Raw genomic sequence first — 17,302 nt, 5'->3', positions numbered from 1 at the left:
CAGGGCTTGAACTCACAAACCATGAGATCATGACCATGAGATCATGATCATGAGCTGAAATCAAGACTCAGACGTCAAGAGCCATCCAAGCGCCCCTAGCATTTTTTTTTAAAGGAAAGAATAAGATAAGATAGAATGGAATGGAATAGAACAGAAAATATGAGAGTGGTACAGGTAAGCCTTGTTTCTTAAAACTTTTGTGTATATGTGATTGGACTGGGCACAAAGTAGAAATGTGTTTCTTACAGTGTCTGTGATTAAAACAGCATAAAAGCCTTTAAGATACAGAACAGATGAACACAAGGGAAGGGAAGCAACAATAATATAAAAACAGGGAGGGGGACAAAACAGAAGAGACTCATAAATATGGAGAACAAACTGAGGGTTATGGGAGGGGTTGTGGGGGGGGATGGGCTAAATGGGTAAGGGGCATTAAGGAAGCTACTCCTGAAATCATTGTTGCACTATATGCTAACTAACTTGGATGTAAATTTAAAAAATAAATCAAATATGAAAAAAAAGCATAAAAGCCACTCTTATATACCACCATCTAGAGTGGCTCCTGGCAATGTTTCACTTTTATACATTTACATATAATTTTAATTTACACACAGTAAAATACAAAACCTAAAGTGTACTGTTTAAAAAAATTTTTTTAAGTTTATTTATTTTGAGAGAGAGAGAGAGAGAGAGAGAGAGAGAGAGAGAGAGCACAAGTAGGGAAGGGTTAGAGAGAAAGAGACAGAATCCCAAGCAGGCTCTACATCAGTGCAGAGCCCGATGTAGGGCCTGAACTCACAAACTTTGAGATCATGACCTAAGCCGAGATCTAGAATCAGATGCTTAACTGACTGTGTCACCCAGATGCCCCAAGTGTACAGTTTTGATACGTATATACAAGTGTGTAATCAACATATTCAAGATACAGAACCATTACCCTAGAAAGTTCTCCCATGCCACTGTTGACATTATTGTTAAGCTAAGAACCCTATGTCCTACAGTTTCAATAAAAATGTAGCAGAACTTGGGGCATCTGGTTGGCTCAGCTAGTTAAATGCCCAACTCTTGATTTCGGCTCAGGTAGTGATCTCACAGTTCATGGGATCGAGCCCAAAATCAGGCTCCATGCTGACAGCATAGAGACTGCTTGGGATTCTCTCTCTCCTTCTCTCTCTGCCCCTCCCCTCCTCATACTCACACTAATGGGCACCCACACTCTCTCCCTCTCTTTCAAAATAAATACTTAAAAAATAAAATTGTATCAATGCTAAACTTCTTTAAAAATAATGAAGCAGAACTTCTCAAAGGTGTGCCTGAGGAATAGGTATTTTATAAATGAATGGTTCTGTGAGAAAATAAATTTTGGAAAATCAAGATTAACAAACTTATCAGCATTCTTTAGCTTGACCTATGGCCTTTAATATGCTAAGATGCTTCTGGACACTTTTAGAGGATGATACAAAGATAGTTTTTTCCAAACGTATTTGACTACACAATTGCTTTTTGTTTTTTCCTGGATACGGTTGGGTTTAATTTTCCAAAGAACACACTTTAGGAAACACTGAGATCTGGAAAAAAAAAAAAATAGGTGTTCATAGTCATATAAGTACCCGAATCCCCAGCAACATCTTACCAAAAAAAAGCCTCCCACGCCTAACAAGATGAACATTTTTCCTCATAGTTAAACATGAACAACCACCAGACCAGTGACTTTCAAACTGTAAAACTCAGCCTATCCATATTCATATGTGTGTGTGTAAAAAAAAATCATTGAAATAAAAGTCTCCTGAAACAATTTTTAACCTTAATAAGTGCAATGAAAACTATTATTTTGTATTTTATTCTTTCTCAGTTTTTTGTTTGTTTTTGCTGGGAACCTCTATTTTTATTTCATTGCCTGGGGACGTCAACTTACATTTGGAAAATATTGTGTCACAATTCTGCTCTATGACACAATGGCCATTAGCCACAGGTGGCTACTGAGCACTTGAAACATAGCTACTCTGAATTGGGATGCGTGGTCAGTGTAAAATTCACAGGATTTCGAAGACTTTGTAAGGTGTCTCAATAATGTTTTGCATTAATTTCATATTGAAATGATAGTGCTTTAATTTTTTTTAATGTATGTTTATTTTTGAGAGAGAGAGAGACAGAGCAGGGGAGGGGCAGAGAGAGCAGGGAGACACAGAATCCGAAGCAGGCTCCAGGCTCTGAGCTTTCAGCACAGAGCCCAACATGGGGCTCGAACTCACAACCTGAGATTGTGACCTGAGCCAAAGTCGGACGCTGAACTGACTGAGCCACCTAGGTGCCCTGAAATGATAATGCGTTAGATATATTAGGTTAAAGAAAATGTATTCTTTTTTTATTAAATTACTTTAAGTGTTTTATTTATTTATTATTATTATTATTATTTTTTTTTTTTTGAGAGAGAGTGCACAAGCAGGGAAAGGGCAGAGAGCAAGGAGGACAGAGGATAAGCAGGCTCTGCCCTGAGAGCAGTGAACCCGATGTGGGGCTTGAACTCATGAACCGTGAGAGCATGACCGGAGCCAAAGTCGGACAATCAACCAAGTGAGCCACCCAGGCGCCCCTAAAATATATTATTAATTTTACTTGTTTCTTTTCACGCTTTTCATATGGACACTAGAAAATTTTAAGTTACATTTGTATCACATTATAATTCTGGGGATAGCACCTCACAGACTTTAAGCTACCTAAGTTCTAGGACCACACACGTCTGCCTCACCAACCCCTGTAGTCCCAGCATCTAGCATACTCTTAATTTGTTTTGTTACTTCATCACACTACCTGGATCTTAATTTTTCAAAATTACTTTTGATTCCTTCCCTTACAAACACTCTCATTCCATTAAAGTCAGGAACTGAGAAAGCTGAGGAGAAGTGTTGGTAACACTGTGAGAAAAGGTGACCATAGGGTGACAGTGGTATAATTTGGGGGCTGATAATTTAGTGATATCCATCAAAAGTTCAAGTGCACATTCCTTTTAAAACCAGCAGTTTTGCTTCCAGGAATCTATCTCACAAAAACATCTGCCAAATACACAAAGATACATGTGAACAGAGACGTTCGCTGTGACATTAGTTTTTTTCCTCTCTTTTCCCTCTTTTAATTACCTGGTTGTACAAAAATTCAAGTGACAAGGTATGGTCATCAAACATTTGTTCCTTTCAAGGCTCATTTAAAAGTTTGGCTAGAGGAGGGTGCCTGGGTGGCTCAGTCAGTTAAACGTCTGACTTCGGCTTGGGTCACGATCTCACAGCTTGTGGGTTCGAGCCCTGCATTGGGCTCTGTGCTGACAGCTTGGAGCCTGGAGCCTGCTTCGGATTCTGTGTCTCCCTCTCTCTCTCTGCCCCTCCCCCGTTCTCTCTCTCTCTCTCTCTCTCTCTCTCAAAAAATAAATAAACATTAAAAAAAATTTGAAGTATGGCTAGAGGAATTTTCTTTCATACCTTCCTTTTCTTTCTCCTCCTCCTCCTCTTCCTTTTCTTTTTTGCCCCCAGTTTTACTGACATATAACCTCTTGATTTCCAGCACTTCAGATAAACCAAACTGTTCTACATCAGGGTCTTTACATTTGCCAGTTCCTCTGCCTGAGATGATTTCCCTCCATCTCTTCCCTTCTCTATCTTCAAATTTCAGTTTAAATGTCCCCTCTTCAGAGGCATGTGGATGGCTCCGTTGGTTAAGAGTCCAACTCTTGATTTCGGATCCCGTCATGATCTCACAGATGGTGAGATCGAGCCAGGCATCAAGCTCTGCACTGACAGCAAGTAGGCTACTTGGGATTCTCTCTTTCTCTCTGTCTGCCCCTACCCCTCCCTCCCTCCCTGTCTCAAAATAAATAAATAAACATAAAAAAATTTAAATGTCCCCTTCTCAGAGAAGTCTTTCCTTACACATGCCTAACTTAACCTCTCCCATTACTATTACTCAACTTATTTTCTTCATAGTATTTAGAATCAACAAGTATCTTACTTAGTTGCTCACTGATTTATATATGTTTTCCCTCAATAGAATGTAAGATTCAAGAGGGAAGAGACCAAGTTTGTCTTATTCACCTTTTTGTGTCCATACAGCCTGCCAAGTACTACGACAGGTACTCCATAATGATTTGTTGAAGGAGTAAACAACCCAAAGGGCTGTTGTGCGGCTTTAGTGAATTAATGAATATCAAGTTTATCAGTGTTGCCCACTGAGGTCTGTCTAAATAAAAGGTCGTGTATTATCTTAACTAAAACTGATCAGCAGTTAAGAGAAAAGAACTAGAAAAAGCTGAACATATCAACATAGATGGACTCCCAAAATGTTACTGATGGCACATTTCTGAATACTGTGTAACAAAAAAGAAAAAAAATGCAAAAACCTGTGTGAATGATTCATGGCACCTCCCTGTACCTTTTTTGGCAACTGTTTACAAATCTTTAATTATCTCAAAATAAGTTTAAAGAAAGAAAAATACATAATGTTTAATGTTATTCATAAGAAAGCAAAAAAAGGGGTGCCTCAGTGACTCACTCAGTTAAGCACCCAAATCTTGGTTTCAGCTCAGGTCATGATCTCACAGTTTGTGGGTTTGAGTCCCATGTCGGGCTCTGCGCTGACAGCACAGAGCTTGCTTGGGACTCTCTGCCTCCCTCTCTCTCTGTCCCTCCCCTGCTCATGTGAGTGTGCTCTCTCTCTCTCTCTCTCAAAAGTAAATATATAAACATTTTTTTAAAAAAGAGTATAGCAAAAGAGAATAAACTTTGAGATTCTTGATACACACTATGGCAAATAAAAGACCATAACCTAAGGCCATAGAGCAAATGGAAATAATTGTTCTCCTCTAGTTAGTAGCTACTAAGAAGGAGATGGAAACGTTTTCTATGGTCTACTCATAGTGGAAGATTGATTCCTGGGACCAGGAATGTGGTTTGGGCTGTGATCATTTCCTGGGGATTCTTAGAGAGAAGTTAAGTATAGAGGGCCTTTAGGAACCCTGTGTTGATTAACAGACAGGGCCTCGTGGGAAACAGCCCTACATACCTCCTATGAACACAGGAACTGTCCTAATCCTGGACTCAAGGAGAGGCAAAGATTCTTTAGTATTGTAACCATTTCACTTTTTAGCAGTATAAGGGAAAGACATCTTGGAAGGGTCTTCTTTGAGTTGTACTGTTCAACCTACTCAATTGACCTGGGAGCCAGAAAGGAAATGACACCCCTCTGCTTCAATCCCCTCCCTTTACGGTCTAGTTCTTTTTGTGTGGCGGGGGAGGGGGGGCACTACCAGATCACAGAAGGATGACCTTGAGAACTAGAATATTTCAAAGAGGATAAACTATTATCATCATCAATAGCATCATCATTGTCATTTAGTACTTAATTTGTCTTGGGCACTGTATTAAGCCCTTATCACACATTACCTTATTTAAATCTTGCCACATCACTAGAAGGTAAGCATACTTAATATTACCAGATAAGGAAAGCTCAATAGAAGCTAAATAACCCCTCCAAAGTTAGCAGAGCCAGGATCTAGACCACTTTTGCCTGAATCAAATCTTCATGCTCTTAACACTACACTCTCTTGCTTCTTCCATTATCCTGGCTGAGTCCAAACAGAAGTGACAGAGCTCAAATATTATCTCTGGTCATTCAATCTCTTTGATCTTTTATGCCCAGCTATTCTGAAATACAATAATGATTTTGTACAGTCAACCCTCAAACAATAGAGGTTTGAATAACGTGGGTCCCCTTATATGTGGATGTTTTTCAATAAATACAGTGCAGTACTATAACCTTACTTTCTCTTATGATTTTTTCTTTTTTTTTTAAACGTTGATTTGTTTTTGAAAGAAAGAGAGCACACAAGAGCACTTGCACAGGCAAGGGGAGGGGCAGAGAGAGAGGGGCACAGAGGATCTGAAGCGGGCTCTGCACTGACAGCACAGTGCCCCATGCATGGCTTGAACTCATGAGCCATGAGATCATGACATGAGCTGAATGCTTAACAGACTGAGCCACCCAAGTGCCCCTTCCTTATGATTTTTTTTAAGTTTATTTATTTATTTAGAGAGAGAGAGTGCAAGTGGGCGAGAGGCAAAGAGAAGGGCGGGGGGGTGGTAGAGAGAATCCCAAGCAGGCTACATACTGGCCAGCCTCGGGGGTTTATCCCACCAACAGTAAGATCATGGCCTGAGCCAAAACCTAGAGTCAGATGCTTACCCAACTGAGCCACACAGGTGTCCCCCTTAATGGCATTTTCTTTTCTCTAGCTTACTTTATCATAAGAATACATATGACATACAAAATATGTGTTGATCAACTATTTGTTATGGGTAAGCCTTCTGGCCAACAGTAGGCTGTTAGTAGTTAAGTTTTGGGGAAGTCAAAAGTTGTACATGGATTCTCAACTGCACAGAGGGTTGAGTCCTTAACCCCCACATCATTCAAAGGTCAACTGTATGTGCCTGTGTTTTTGCTAAGTAAGCTCAGTTTTCATATTTAGGTTGTCAAATCATTTTTGGGTGCACAAAGATTTTCTAATAAGATCTTATTTAGGAGCCTTTAATTTTGAATAATATTTCATTTTTTATTTGTTTAAGTCTATTTATTTATTTTGAGAGAGAGAGAGAGAAGTGGGGAGGGGAAGAGGGAGGGGGTGGAGAGAATCCTGAGCAGGCTCTGCACTGTCAACACAGAGCCTGACACGGGGCTAGAAATCACGAACCATGAGACAATGATCTGAGTTGAAACCAAGAGTCAGATGCTTAACCGACTGAGCCACCCATGCGCCCCTTGAATAATACTTTAAATGTAGTATGTCTGACATGTAGTTCAAAAAACTTGCTGACCAGTTTTTAAGGTTGATCTGAGAGGTGGCTTAATTTAGAAACTTTGACTGGAGATCACCTCTTCTGCTAACCAGCTCTCTGTACTAGACATATTCATCTTCTTCACCTTTATGATCTCTAAGGAGTCACTGTCCAGTTGCAACATTCCCTGGTCTGATCTTACAAGTATTTCTCAAGATATGATTGTGTAATGGTTAAAGATATGGCAGATACAGCTTCAGAAGAAAATACTTAAAATTTTCTTTCTCAACTGTTTAAGTCTACTGATTTTGAGTTGTTTCTCTCCACACCAATATCCTTTAGTTGCCTGCAAACCATCGGTACAAGTTCTGACTCTCAAGGAAGAGTTTTCTGACCTCTACAAAAGCAGCAATGATATCCCTTTTCTGAATTCTTACAAACCTTAGAGGTTTTTTTTAAAGTTTATTTATTTATTTAGAGAGAGAGCGTGTGCACACAAGTCAGGGTGGGGCAGAGAGAGAGGGAGAGAGAGAATCCCAAGCGAACCATGAGATCATGACCTGAGCCGAAACCAAGATTCAGACACTTAACCCACTGGGCCACCCAAGTGTCCCACAAACCTTGGAGTTTCTATCACATAATCTAACCACTTGATTTTAGGTCACACTATACTTATATTGTTTCTAATGAAGTTCATAATCCTCAATCAGATTTTAATCTTTCATTCAGTCACTCATTCAACACATATTTATTAAGTGACCACACATGTGTAAGGGAGCATTCCAATGGCTCAAGAGAGTGATTGTTTCCTATCTCACTTATAACCACACAAGATTCTAATACAATAATGGTTGAATATACCCATGAATATTTACTCATATATTTGTGTGTGTATATCCCCAATTAGTCCCACAAGTGATCCGAGGCTGAAATATTCAATAAAGAATTGCAATTACAGGGGTGCCTGGGTGGCTCAGTTGGTTAAGCATCCAACTTCAGCTCAGGTCATGACCTCATGGTTTGTGAGTTCAAGCCCCATGCCGGGCTCTGTGCTGACAGCTCAGAGCCTGGAGACTGCTTCAGATTCTGTGTCTCCTTCTCGCTCTGCCCCTCCCCCATTCATGCTCTGTTTCTCTCTCAAAAATAAATAAACGTTGAAAAAATTAAAAAAAAAATTGCATCTACAAGTTTTAAAACTTGGGTCAAAAACTTCAGAAACGGAATCTCTCTGGGCTTTCCCGCAAAGAACCCTTTCTTCTTTTCTAGCTTCCACCTCCCAAAGTACATCTGCTCTCCTTAGGTGGACTTCGGAAATGGGCATTACTCAGGCTGGAGATGAATCAGCGCACAATGAAGGAGACAGGCAGGGGATCCAGACAAAGGAGAGAAGTATTGAAAAAAAATCCCCATTTATACCAAATCAAGAAAGTGATCCTTTCAGCAGAGCCTGTCTCAAGAAACTTCCACTCCTTCGCAATGCAAATTTAACTAAACAACTTGATTTTCCCATCAAGTTCATTAAAAATGGGATAATTTCACATATGTGGCCATTAAGCACAATGTCGTTGTTTATAAGCTTGGCTCACATTCACACGAGGATGATTACCCCAGCGTACTTACCGCCTTAGGACATTTCTGAGATACTGGTGTCACTATGTCATCACTATCTGTAGTCTGTGCTTCACTGACTTCAGAAGCTTGTTCACAGGATTCTTTATCTGTTACAGAAAAGGCTAGAATTACAGAACTATTTCCAAGCACCCTATCTAAACCCAGTACCTTCATCTTCAATCCCTTATCTGGCCACTAGTTCTGAGTACCTAGATTTTGGCTTCATTTACTGAGAATCAAACCCTCCTTTTCTTTCTTTTTTTTTTATTATAGGAAATTTATTGTCAAATTGGTTTCCATACAACACCCAGTGCTCATCCCAAAAGATGCCCTCTTCAATGCCCATCACCCACCCTCCCCTCCCTCCCACCCCCCATCAACCCTCAGTTTCTTCTCAGTTTTTAAGAGTCTCTTATGCTTTGGCTCTCTCCCACTCTAACCTCTTTTTTTTTTTTTTCCCTTCCCCTCCCCCATGGGTTTCTGTTAAGTTTCTCAGGATCCACATAAGAGTGAAAACATACGGTATCTGTCTTTCTCTGTATGGCTTATTTCACTTAGCATCACACTCTCCAGTTCCATCCACGTTGCTACAAAAGGCCATATTTCATTCTTTCTCATTGCCACATAGTACTCCATTGTGTCTATAAACCACAATTTCTTTATCCATTCATCAGTTGATGGACATTTAGGCTTTTTCCACAATTTGGCTATTGTTGAGAGTGCTGCTATAAACATTGGGGTATAAGTGCCCCTGTGCATCAGTACTCCTGTATCCCTTGGGTAAATTCCTAGCAGTGCTACTGCTGGGTCATAGGGTAGGTCTATTTTTAATTTTTTGAGGAACCTCCACACTGTTTTCCAGAGTGGCTACACCAGTTTGCATTCCCACCAACAGTGCAAGGGCAAACCCTCCTTTTCAAAGATTCACTTATTCAGAAGTTTGCCAAATAAGGAGTTCACTTCTAGAAAAAAAAAGAAAAGAAAAAAGAAAAAAAGGGAAAGAAGGGAGAATGGAAGGAAGGAAACTAGAAAGAAAGCTGGTCCTTTTGTAGGGGCTGGAGAAAATGACCAAGCCAAGAAAAAGCAATGCAATTGGGGTGGCAGATTGTATTTCCCAAAAATAGCCTCAGACAATATTTCTCATTCCACATGCTCTCTTGTAATGTGACCTGTCATACATAATATTTTTTACTGAACATTTGAAATTCCCTTTTGTAAGATGCCTTTCATATCTTTGTTAATTTTTCTATTGGGCTGTCTTTTTCTTTCTTTCTTTTTTTAATGTTTATTTATTTTTGAGAAGAAGAGAGAGAGTGCAAGGGGGAGGGGGAGGGGCAGAGGGAGAGGAGGACTGAAGTAGGCTCTGTACTGATAGCAGAGAGCCTGATGTGGGGCTCAAACCCACAAACTGTGAGATCATGACATCAGCTGAAGTCGGATGTTTAATCGACTGAGCCACCCAGGTGCCCCTGTTTATTTGAGAGAGAGAGAGAGAAAGCACAAGTTGGGGAGAGGGCCAGAGGGAGAGGGTCAGAGGAGGGGGAGAGGGGGGGAGCAGAGAGAGAGAGAATATCTTAAGCAGGCTCCACACTCAGAGCAGAGCTCAATGCAGGATTCGATCTCAAGAACCGTGAGATCACAACCTGAGCCAAAATCAGAGTCTGACACTTAACTGATTGAGCCACTCAGGCACCCCAAGAAAATTCTACTAATGTTGATGAGGTTTTGAAATGATGGGGTTCAGAGCTGACGGCCAAGAAAGAATTCTTGAAGACGTCTTTGGTGCAGAAAGGTGATTTTTATTAAAGCACAGGGACAGGACCAGTGGGCAGAAAAAGCTGCGAGCTGTCTTTTTCTAATTGATTTGTAGGGGTTCTGCTTATTTTTTTAATTTGAGCCTTTTGATGGTCGCATGTTTTACAAATATCATTTCCATTCTTGCCCATTTAATCTTTTGCTACACAGAAATTCTTACTTTTAAAGTAGTCAACTTTATCAATATTTTCTTCATGACTACTACATTTTGTTTTTTATTTAAGACATCTTTCCTTATTCTGAATGATGAATAATGCTGCTCTGAGTATTTGTGTACAAGTCTTTGGATGGTCAAATGTTTCCAATTCTCTTGGACAGACCCTTAAGAAGAGAATTGCTGGATTGTAAACTGTATGTTTTATTTTTTAGGAAATAGCCAAATATTTTTCATAGTAGCTGTACTGTTTTCTATTCCCAACAGTAATGCATAAGGTTCCAATTTTTCCACATCTTCACTAACACTTGCTACAGTCAACCTCTAGAATGTATCAATTCTAGCTGGAGTGTACTGGTATCTCATTGTGATATTATTTTGCTTTTTCCTAATGACTAATGCTGTTGAGCATCTTTTGTATGCTTAACTGCCATTCATATATGTTCTTTAGTGAATGTCTAGTCAAATTTATTGACCATTTTAAATTGAGTTGTCTTACTGAGTTGTAAGGATTCCTTACAGATTATGGATGCAAGTCCTTTATCAGAAATGTGATTTGCAACTAAAATTTAAATTTAAAAAAGGGAAAAAAATGTGATTTGCAAATATTTTCTCCTAATCTATAGCTGACCTTTTCATTTTCTTAACACTGTCCTTTGAAGACCATGCATTTTTTATTTTGCCTAAGTCCAATTTATCATTTTTTAAATTTTATGGACCATGCTTCTGATGTCATAGCTAAAGAATCTTTGTCTAATAAGGTCAAATAATTTATCCTATGTTTTCTTTTAGAAATGCTATAGTTTTGGTTCTAATATTTAGATTTATAACGTATTTTGGTTAATTTTTATGGGTGGTGTGAGGTAGTTGTTTAAGGTTTTTTCCCCCTCCTCCATGTGGATATCTAATTGTCCTAGCACCATTTGATGGAAAGATTAGATATCCCCATTGAATTGTCTTGGGACCTTTGTGGAAAAATCAATTCACCATAAAATGAAAGTTTATTTCTGGATTCACAATTCTGTCCCACTGATCTGTAAGTCTATCTTTATGCTAATACCACACTGTCTGAAATACTCTACCTTTATCTTAAGGAAGTTTTGAAATCAGGTAGTACAAAAATTTCAACTTTGTTCTTTCAAAATTGTTTTGGTTTTTCTAAATTCTTTGCGTTCATGTATAAATTTTGGGGAGAACTGCCATCTTAACAATTATGAGTGGTCCAATCCATAAACACGATACATTTCTTCATTTATTTTAAATTTATTTCCTCTCAGGAATTTTTGTAGTTTTCAGTATACAGGTCTTGCATTTCTTTTTTAAAATCTATTCCTAAATATTTTATTCTTTTGGATGATACTGTGAATGGAATTGTTTGCTTGATTTTATTTTAGAGTGTTCATGGATACTATATGGCAATACAATTGATTTTGGTATACTGATTTATAACCTATAATGTTGTTCACTTGCTTTTAGTTTTTAAAAATTTTTTGTAGATTTTTTATGATTTTCTAAAAAGGAGGTCAAAGATGTCAATTGCCAATAAAGGTAGTACTACTTCTCTATTTCCAATTGTTATGACTTCAATTTCTTTTTCTTGCATTATTGCAATGATTAAAATCTCCACTATAATGTTCAAACAGAGTGATAAAAGCAGAAATCCTTTCTTTTTTCTCAATCTTCAGGGAAAAACATTCAGTCTTTTACCACAAAATAAGATGTTAGTTACAGGTTTTATTATCCCTTGTTACTTTGAAATAATTTCCTTCTACCTAGTTTGGTGAGAGTTCTTATTGAGAATAGGAGTTGGATTTTGTAAAATGCTTTTTTCCCCCCTATCTATTGAGATGATCATAAAGCTTTTATTCCACTAATACAGTGTACTAAATAAATCAATTTTCTGCTATTAAACTAAACTTGCATTCTAGAAATAAATCTCAGTTGAACATGGTGAGCACAACCCTTTTAATATTTTTATATTTTGCTGGATTGGTTTGCTAATATTGCATTTAGGATATTGCATCTGTGTTCATGTTGAATATTGGTCTATAGTTGCCTTTCTTTTAATGTCTTTGGCTTGCTTTGGTATCTGGATAATGCTACTTTATAATCAAATCAGTTAGAAAGTTTCTCTGGATCTACTATTTTCAGAAAGAGATTCTGAAGGATCAGCATTTTTTCTTCCTTAAATATTAGTAGAATTCATCAGTGAGGCTATCTAGAACTGGACTTCTTCTTTTAAAAAGTACTTTTTAATGTTTATTTATTTACTTTGAGAGAAAGAGAGTACAAGCAAGCAGGGGAAGGGCAGAGAGAGCGGGAGAGAGAGAATTCCAAGTAGGGTCTGTACTGACAGCAGGGCTTGATCCCACGAATTGTGAGATCATGACTTGAGTCAAAATCAAGAGTCAGACACTTAACCGACTGAGCCACCGAGGTGCCTCAGAACTGGATTGTTTATTTGGTAAGATTTTCAATTACTAATTTCCGTCTGTACTTTTTATAGGTCAATTCTGATCTTCTATTTCTTCTTGAGTCAGTTCTGCTAATTTGTATCTTTCTAAGAATTTGTCTTTTCCATCTAAGTTGTATAAAGTTGTTCATAATATTCTTTTATGGTCCTTTTAATTATAGAGTTTGTAGTGATCTTACATTCATTCCTGATTTTGCTAACTCGTGTCTTTGCTTTTTTTTCCCCCTTAATCAGCAGGCCAGTTATTAATTAATTGTCTTTCAACTCAATATAACTGCCTGCTCTGCAATGATGGAGTTGCACCCTGTAAGTATTTCTTCTTTGCCAGATGGCACCATGTTAAGTTTAAGTGAGCACAGAGGATCACTGAAGGAGGAAAAGGTTTCTTTCCCTGGTTTTAGGCAGACTCCTGCAGAAGATAAGGACTTTGCAGACAAGGCTCATGCAACTTAATGCCTGGCTCCAGCAGCTCACATCATTTCCTGTAGAACACATTTCTAGTAGCACATGGCTTCTGCAACATCCAATTCTAGTAGTTTCCAGTGGCCTGTAGTATATGGCACCTCCCTGTGGGCAGTTTTCTTGGTACCCCACCCCACCCCCAAGTAGGTGAAATGCCACTGGCTTGGCAGCTCTCTGTGAATGGTTTACCTGCAATGTTCCAGAGGCCAAATTCACAGATTCTCTGAGGTTTGATGTGCAGCCACAGCCAAATTCTGTTCTATTCAATAAAACATGACTTCACTCCCTCCAGTGAGGTCTGGATTTCAGCCTGAAAGGGTTGTCTATCAGACCTATTTCTTCTTTGGGTACTTTATTTCAGTTCTAGGGATTAGTGGATATTCTTTAAATCTGAAATACCTGTATTATTTAGAGTTCTGTTTACTTCTTACTAGTCAATCCTCACCACCACCCCTAGTTCAATCTCCTGTTATAGTTAATAACTCTTTATATTAAACTTCTGTTCAAATTACTAAGTAGTTTCTGTTGGATCTTTACTATAGTCAGTCTAGATAAAGGCTTATCAAGTTTGCTGATCTATTCAAAGTTGGCTTCATTGATTTTCTCTATTCTTTTTCTGTTTCTATTTCATTGATTTCTACTCTGATCTTCATTATTATTTTCTTTGGGTTTAATATTATTTTCTTTTTCTAGCTTCCTTTTTCTTTTCTTTTCTAGCTTCTTAAAGTAAAAGCTTAGGGTATTGACTTCAGATCTTTTTTTCCCTAATCATAAGCATTTAAAGCTAAAATTTCCTTGTAAGAACTGCTCTAGCTGCATCCCATCAATTGTGATATGTTGTATTTTCATTTTCATTCAGTTCAATAAATTTCCTAATTTTCCTTAGCAGCTCTTCTTTGATGCAAGGGTTACTTAGAAGTATGTTGGTTAATTACCAAATATTTGCTATTGCTTGCATTAATTTTCTATGGCTGCTGTCACAAAACACCAAAAACTTAGTGGCTTAAAAGCAACTTTTGGCCTGGAGCTGGTGAAAACATCCATATTGTCCCAGAGATATGAGACACTGATCCCATTTTCTATAATCCTAAAATGCTTGCAGGACCATTTCTACACATGGCACAGTCCTGTGGACAATGGGAAATCCATACTGGCAAAGGAGTTGATGCTGGAATGGACACAGGTCAACCTCACAAAGATTCAATTCTGCCTTCTATCTCAACTACAAAGAACTCAACCACAATAGGTTGTACACCTTTTGGAACTGGTCTCCAAGGACTAGCCTGGATTGCAGGAGGTCATTCCAGGACTGTAGCCCAAGAGCAGAAAATCCTGTTAATCATCAATGACTTCAGCGACTGAGAGTCTCCTCAGGGGCACTTATCCATGACATAGGGCAACTGGAAGAAGTGGAAGCCAGTGCCCATCTTCTTGGGTAGTTTGCTGAAGAGAACAATGTTACCCAAGGCCACTTTACTCATCACCACATGACCCGGCACCTTGAGAGAGTGCAGACTCTTGGCTGATCAATCCCTCTTCATAGAAATGGAGGGATTCTTATACCTGGACAAGAAGGCATATTTACTGAAATACTTTGAGAATAAAAATCAAGTGCTGTGAGCTTGTGACTTGATGAGGAGCCATGCCACCTTGTTCCATATGAGCTTGTCTCCTGCCATGTGCTGGATCATCTGCACTTGTCTGAAACTGTAGATGGAGAAGGGGGAGGATCCTGTTCTGACTTGTCAAACCACCACATTTCTGTTTCTGTGTTTCCTTTGCAGCCAGTTCATACAGGTACCTGACAGTTGTCCCAGTCAGTACCTCCAAGCTCCAATAAAAGGTCTGTGTCTTCTAGCTGCTGAGGGCATGTGGACACAAACATCTTTGATGGGAAAGACCTTTGGAGACTTGCATCAAAAAAATCTAACCTCGGGGCGCCTGGGTGGCTCAGTCAGTTGAGCGTCCGACTTCAGCTCAGGTCATGATCTCGCGGTCCGTGAGTTCGAGCCCTGTGTCAGGCTCTGTGCTGACAGCTCAGAGCCTGGAGCCTGCTTCAGATTCTGTGTCTCCCTCTCTCTCTGACCCTCCCCTGTTCATGCTCTGTCTCTCTCTGTCTCAAAAATAAATAAACATTAAAAAAATTTTTAAAAAAATCTAACCTCTATCCTTTCCTGGAAAAGTATCTTCCAGGAGGGCAAAGACTGTAAGGGCTGCTACTCCTTCATTCAATTCAGTGTCCAAAAGTTTCTTGTCACCATGTTCTATGTACAGGAGAGCAAGGAGGAAGAAGACAGGGAAAGCCTCAGGTGGGACATTAGGAATGTGCAGAAGTTGGGGTGTGTGGGTGGCTCGGTCAGTTCAGCGTCTGACTCTTGATTATGGCTCAGGTCATGATCTCACAGTTTGTGAGTTCAAGCCCCACAGCAGGCTCCACACTGACAGTGTAGAGCCTGCTTGGGATTCTCCCCCACCCCCTCTTTCTGCCCTCCCCCACTTACTCTCTCAAAATAAATAAGTAAACTTTAAAAATTAAAAAAACATGTAATGTGCAGAAGCTGTTCTTCAATAAAGACTAAAGAATGCCAACCTGACCCAAGTTGGGTAACTTTTTAGTCAGCCATTCAAACAAAAGAGAGGCATGGGACTGAAGACAGCTTTTGACTCCCGAATGTCAATGAAAGTCAAATGGAACTTACTGAAATGCAAAGCACAGTCAGATGAGAATAAACCCTTCTGCTCAATGAAGGAGATGGTTTTGTACTGTCTTTTTGAATCTCAGGAAGAACAGCTTGTAAAGGATGCAATTGCCCACATCAAGGAAATGTCACTGCATTTGAAAAATAAAATGGACATCATGCTCACATTCCACCTTAAGCATTGCCAAAACTTGTAGAAAATTTTGCTGTAGAAGGTATTCCTGGAGAATGACACTGCATCAGAATCAGATGCTCAGGTTCAGAGGTCCCAGAATCATCGACAATTGCCTCCTTTCTGGATGGACTTTTGTTTCATGTATGGCTCAAGTGAGAATCTGATATTTCTGGACATCAGTCAGATCTTCCTTAGTACCTCATCAACAAGGATTCTCTGTGAAAAACGTATGCTACCTGTAATCTCCAGAAAGTGGTCCTCAAAAATATTTCTCTAGCTGCTGCTTATTGGAACTTCTGTCTTGCCTTTGCTGGCCATGAGATCCAATGCACCTGGTCACTCACAGAAATGACCAAAATGATATGCTTTCCTATTGTGTGTGGTCTTGAGACACCTAAAATGTAATCCATACTATATCAGGTTGGTTTCTTACTATTCCACCATTCATCAATGAGCTGGTTTCTCCTTCTTGAAATCAACCAGTCTACGGCATGCTTGAACCTCACAACAAATGAACTCTTGGATAAGCGTGTCAATTTGCTGTACACAATTTAGAGATACCTAAAGTGTTTCCTGCAGAGGTTGTCACAGGAGAACGTCACCTCACAGTAACCTGTGGCAAGAAGCTCTTTTGTGCTCTGAGCATCAACCAGAGGCTGACACACCTATGCTGGGACACCTATGGGATGAAACTTCTATGTGAGGGCTTGAGTTACCCCAACATAAACTACATACTCTGGTGCTATGGTGCTGCAACATATCCAGTGATGGCTGCAATCGCCTATCAAAGTTTCTCCAACAAAAATCAAGCTAACATACTTGCATCTGGGGCTGACTCACATAGTAACTACTACAGTTCTTTGTAAGGCTTTGAAGAAACCACCATGTAGCCTGAGATTTCTGTGGTTGTGGGGATGTGCCATCACTTCTTTCAGTTGTGAGACCTCTTGTCTACCCTCAAAAGCAACAGAACCTGATCATGCTGGACCTGGGCCAGAGTTCCCTGGGAGTATAGTGGAGTATAGATGCTGTGCGAAGCCTTGAAACTTCAAAATTGCCCCCTCTGGACACTCAGGTTGAAGACTGATGAATCCG

At 39.4% G+C, this 17,302-nt stretch overlaps 1 protein-coding gene and 1 long non-coding RNA gene across 2 annotated transcripts in view; one reads left to right on the top strand and one right to left on the bottom strand.

The window, feature by feature from the left end:
* The window catches only part of RPGRIP1 (RPGR interacting protein 1), an 81,235-nt gene that overhangs the window by 15,908 nt on the left and 48,025 nt on the right, over positions 1–17,302 (bottom strand). Inside the window, exon 20 of the mRNA XM_060619171.3 lies at positions 8,439–8,536. Within this exon, the coding sequence (XP_060475154.3) occupies positions 8,439–8,536 (98 nt within the window). The remainder of the gene's footprint in view (positions 1–8,438; positions 8,537–17,302) is intronic.
* LOC132669381 (uncharacterized) lies at positions 1,973–8,418 on the top strand. The gene is made up of 3 exons (XR_009606099.2): positions 1,973–2,059; positions 4,039–4,120; positions 8,085–8,418. It is a non-coding gene; the product is annotated as an uncharacterized LOC132669381 (long non-coding RNA).

This window comes from Panthera onca, chromosome B3 (genome assembly GCF_046562875.1).
Source record: "Panthera onca isolate mPanOnc1 chromosome B3, mPanOnc1 haplotype 2, whole genome shotgun sequence".
Lineage (NCBI taxonomy): Eukaryota > Metazoa > Chordata > Mammalia > Carnivora > Felidae > Panthera > Panthera onca.
This window is presented reverse-complemented; position numbering and strand designations above follow the sequence as displayed.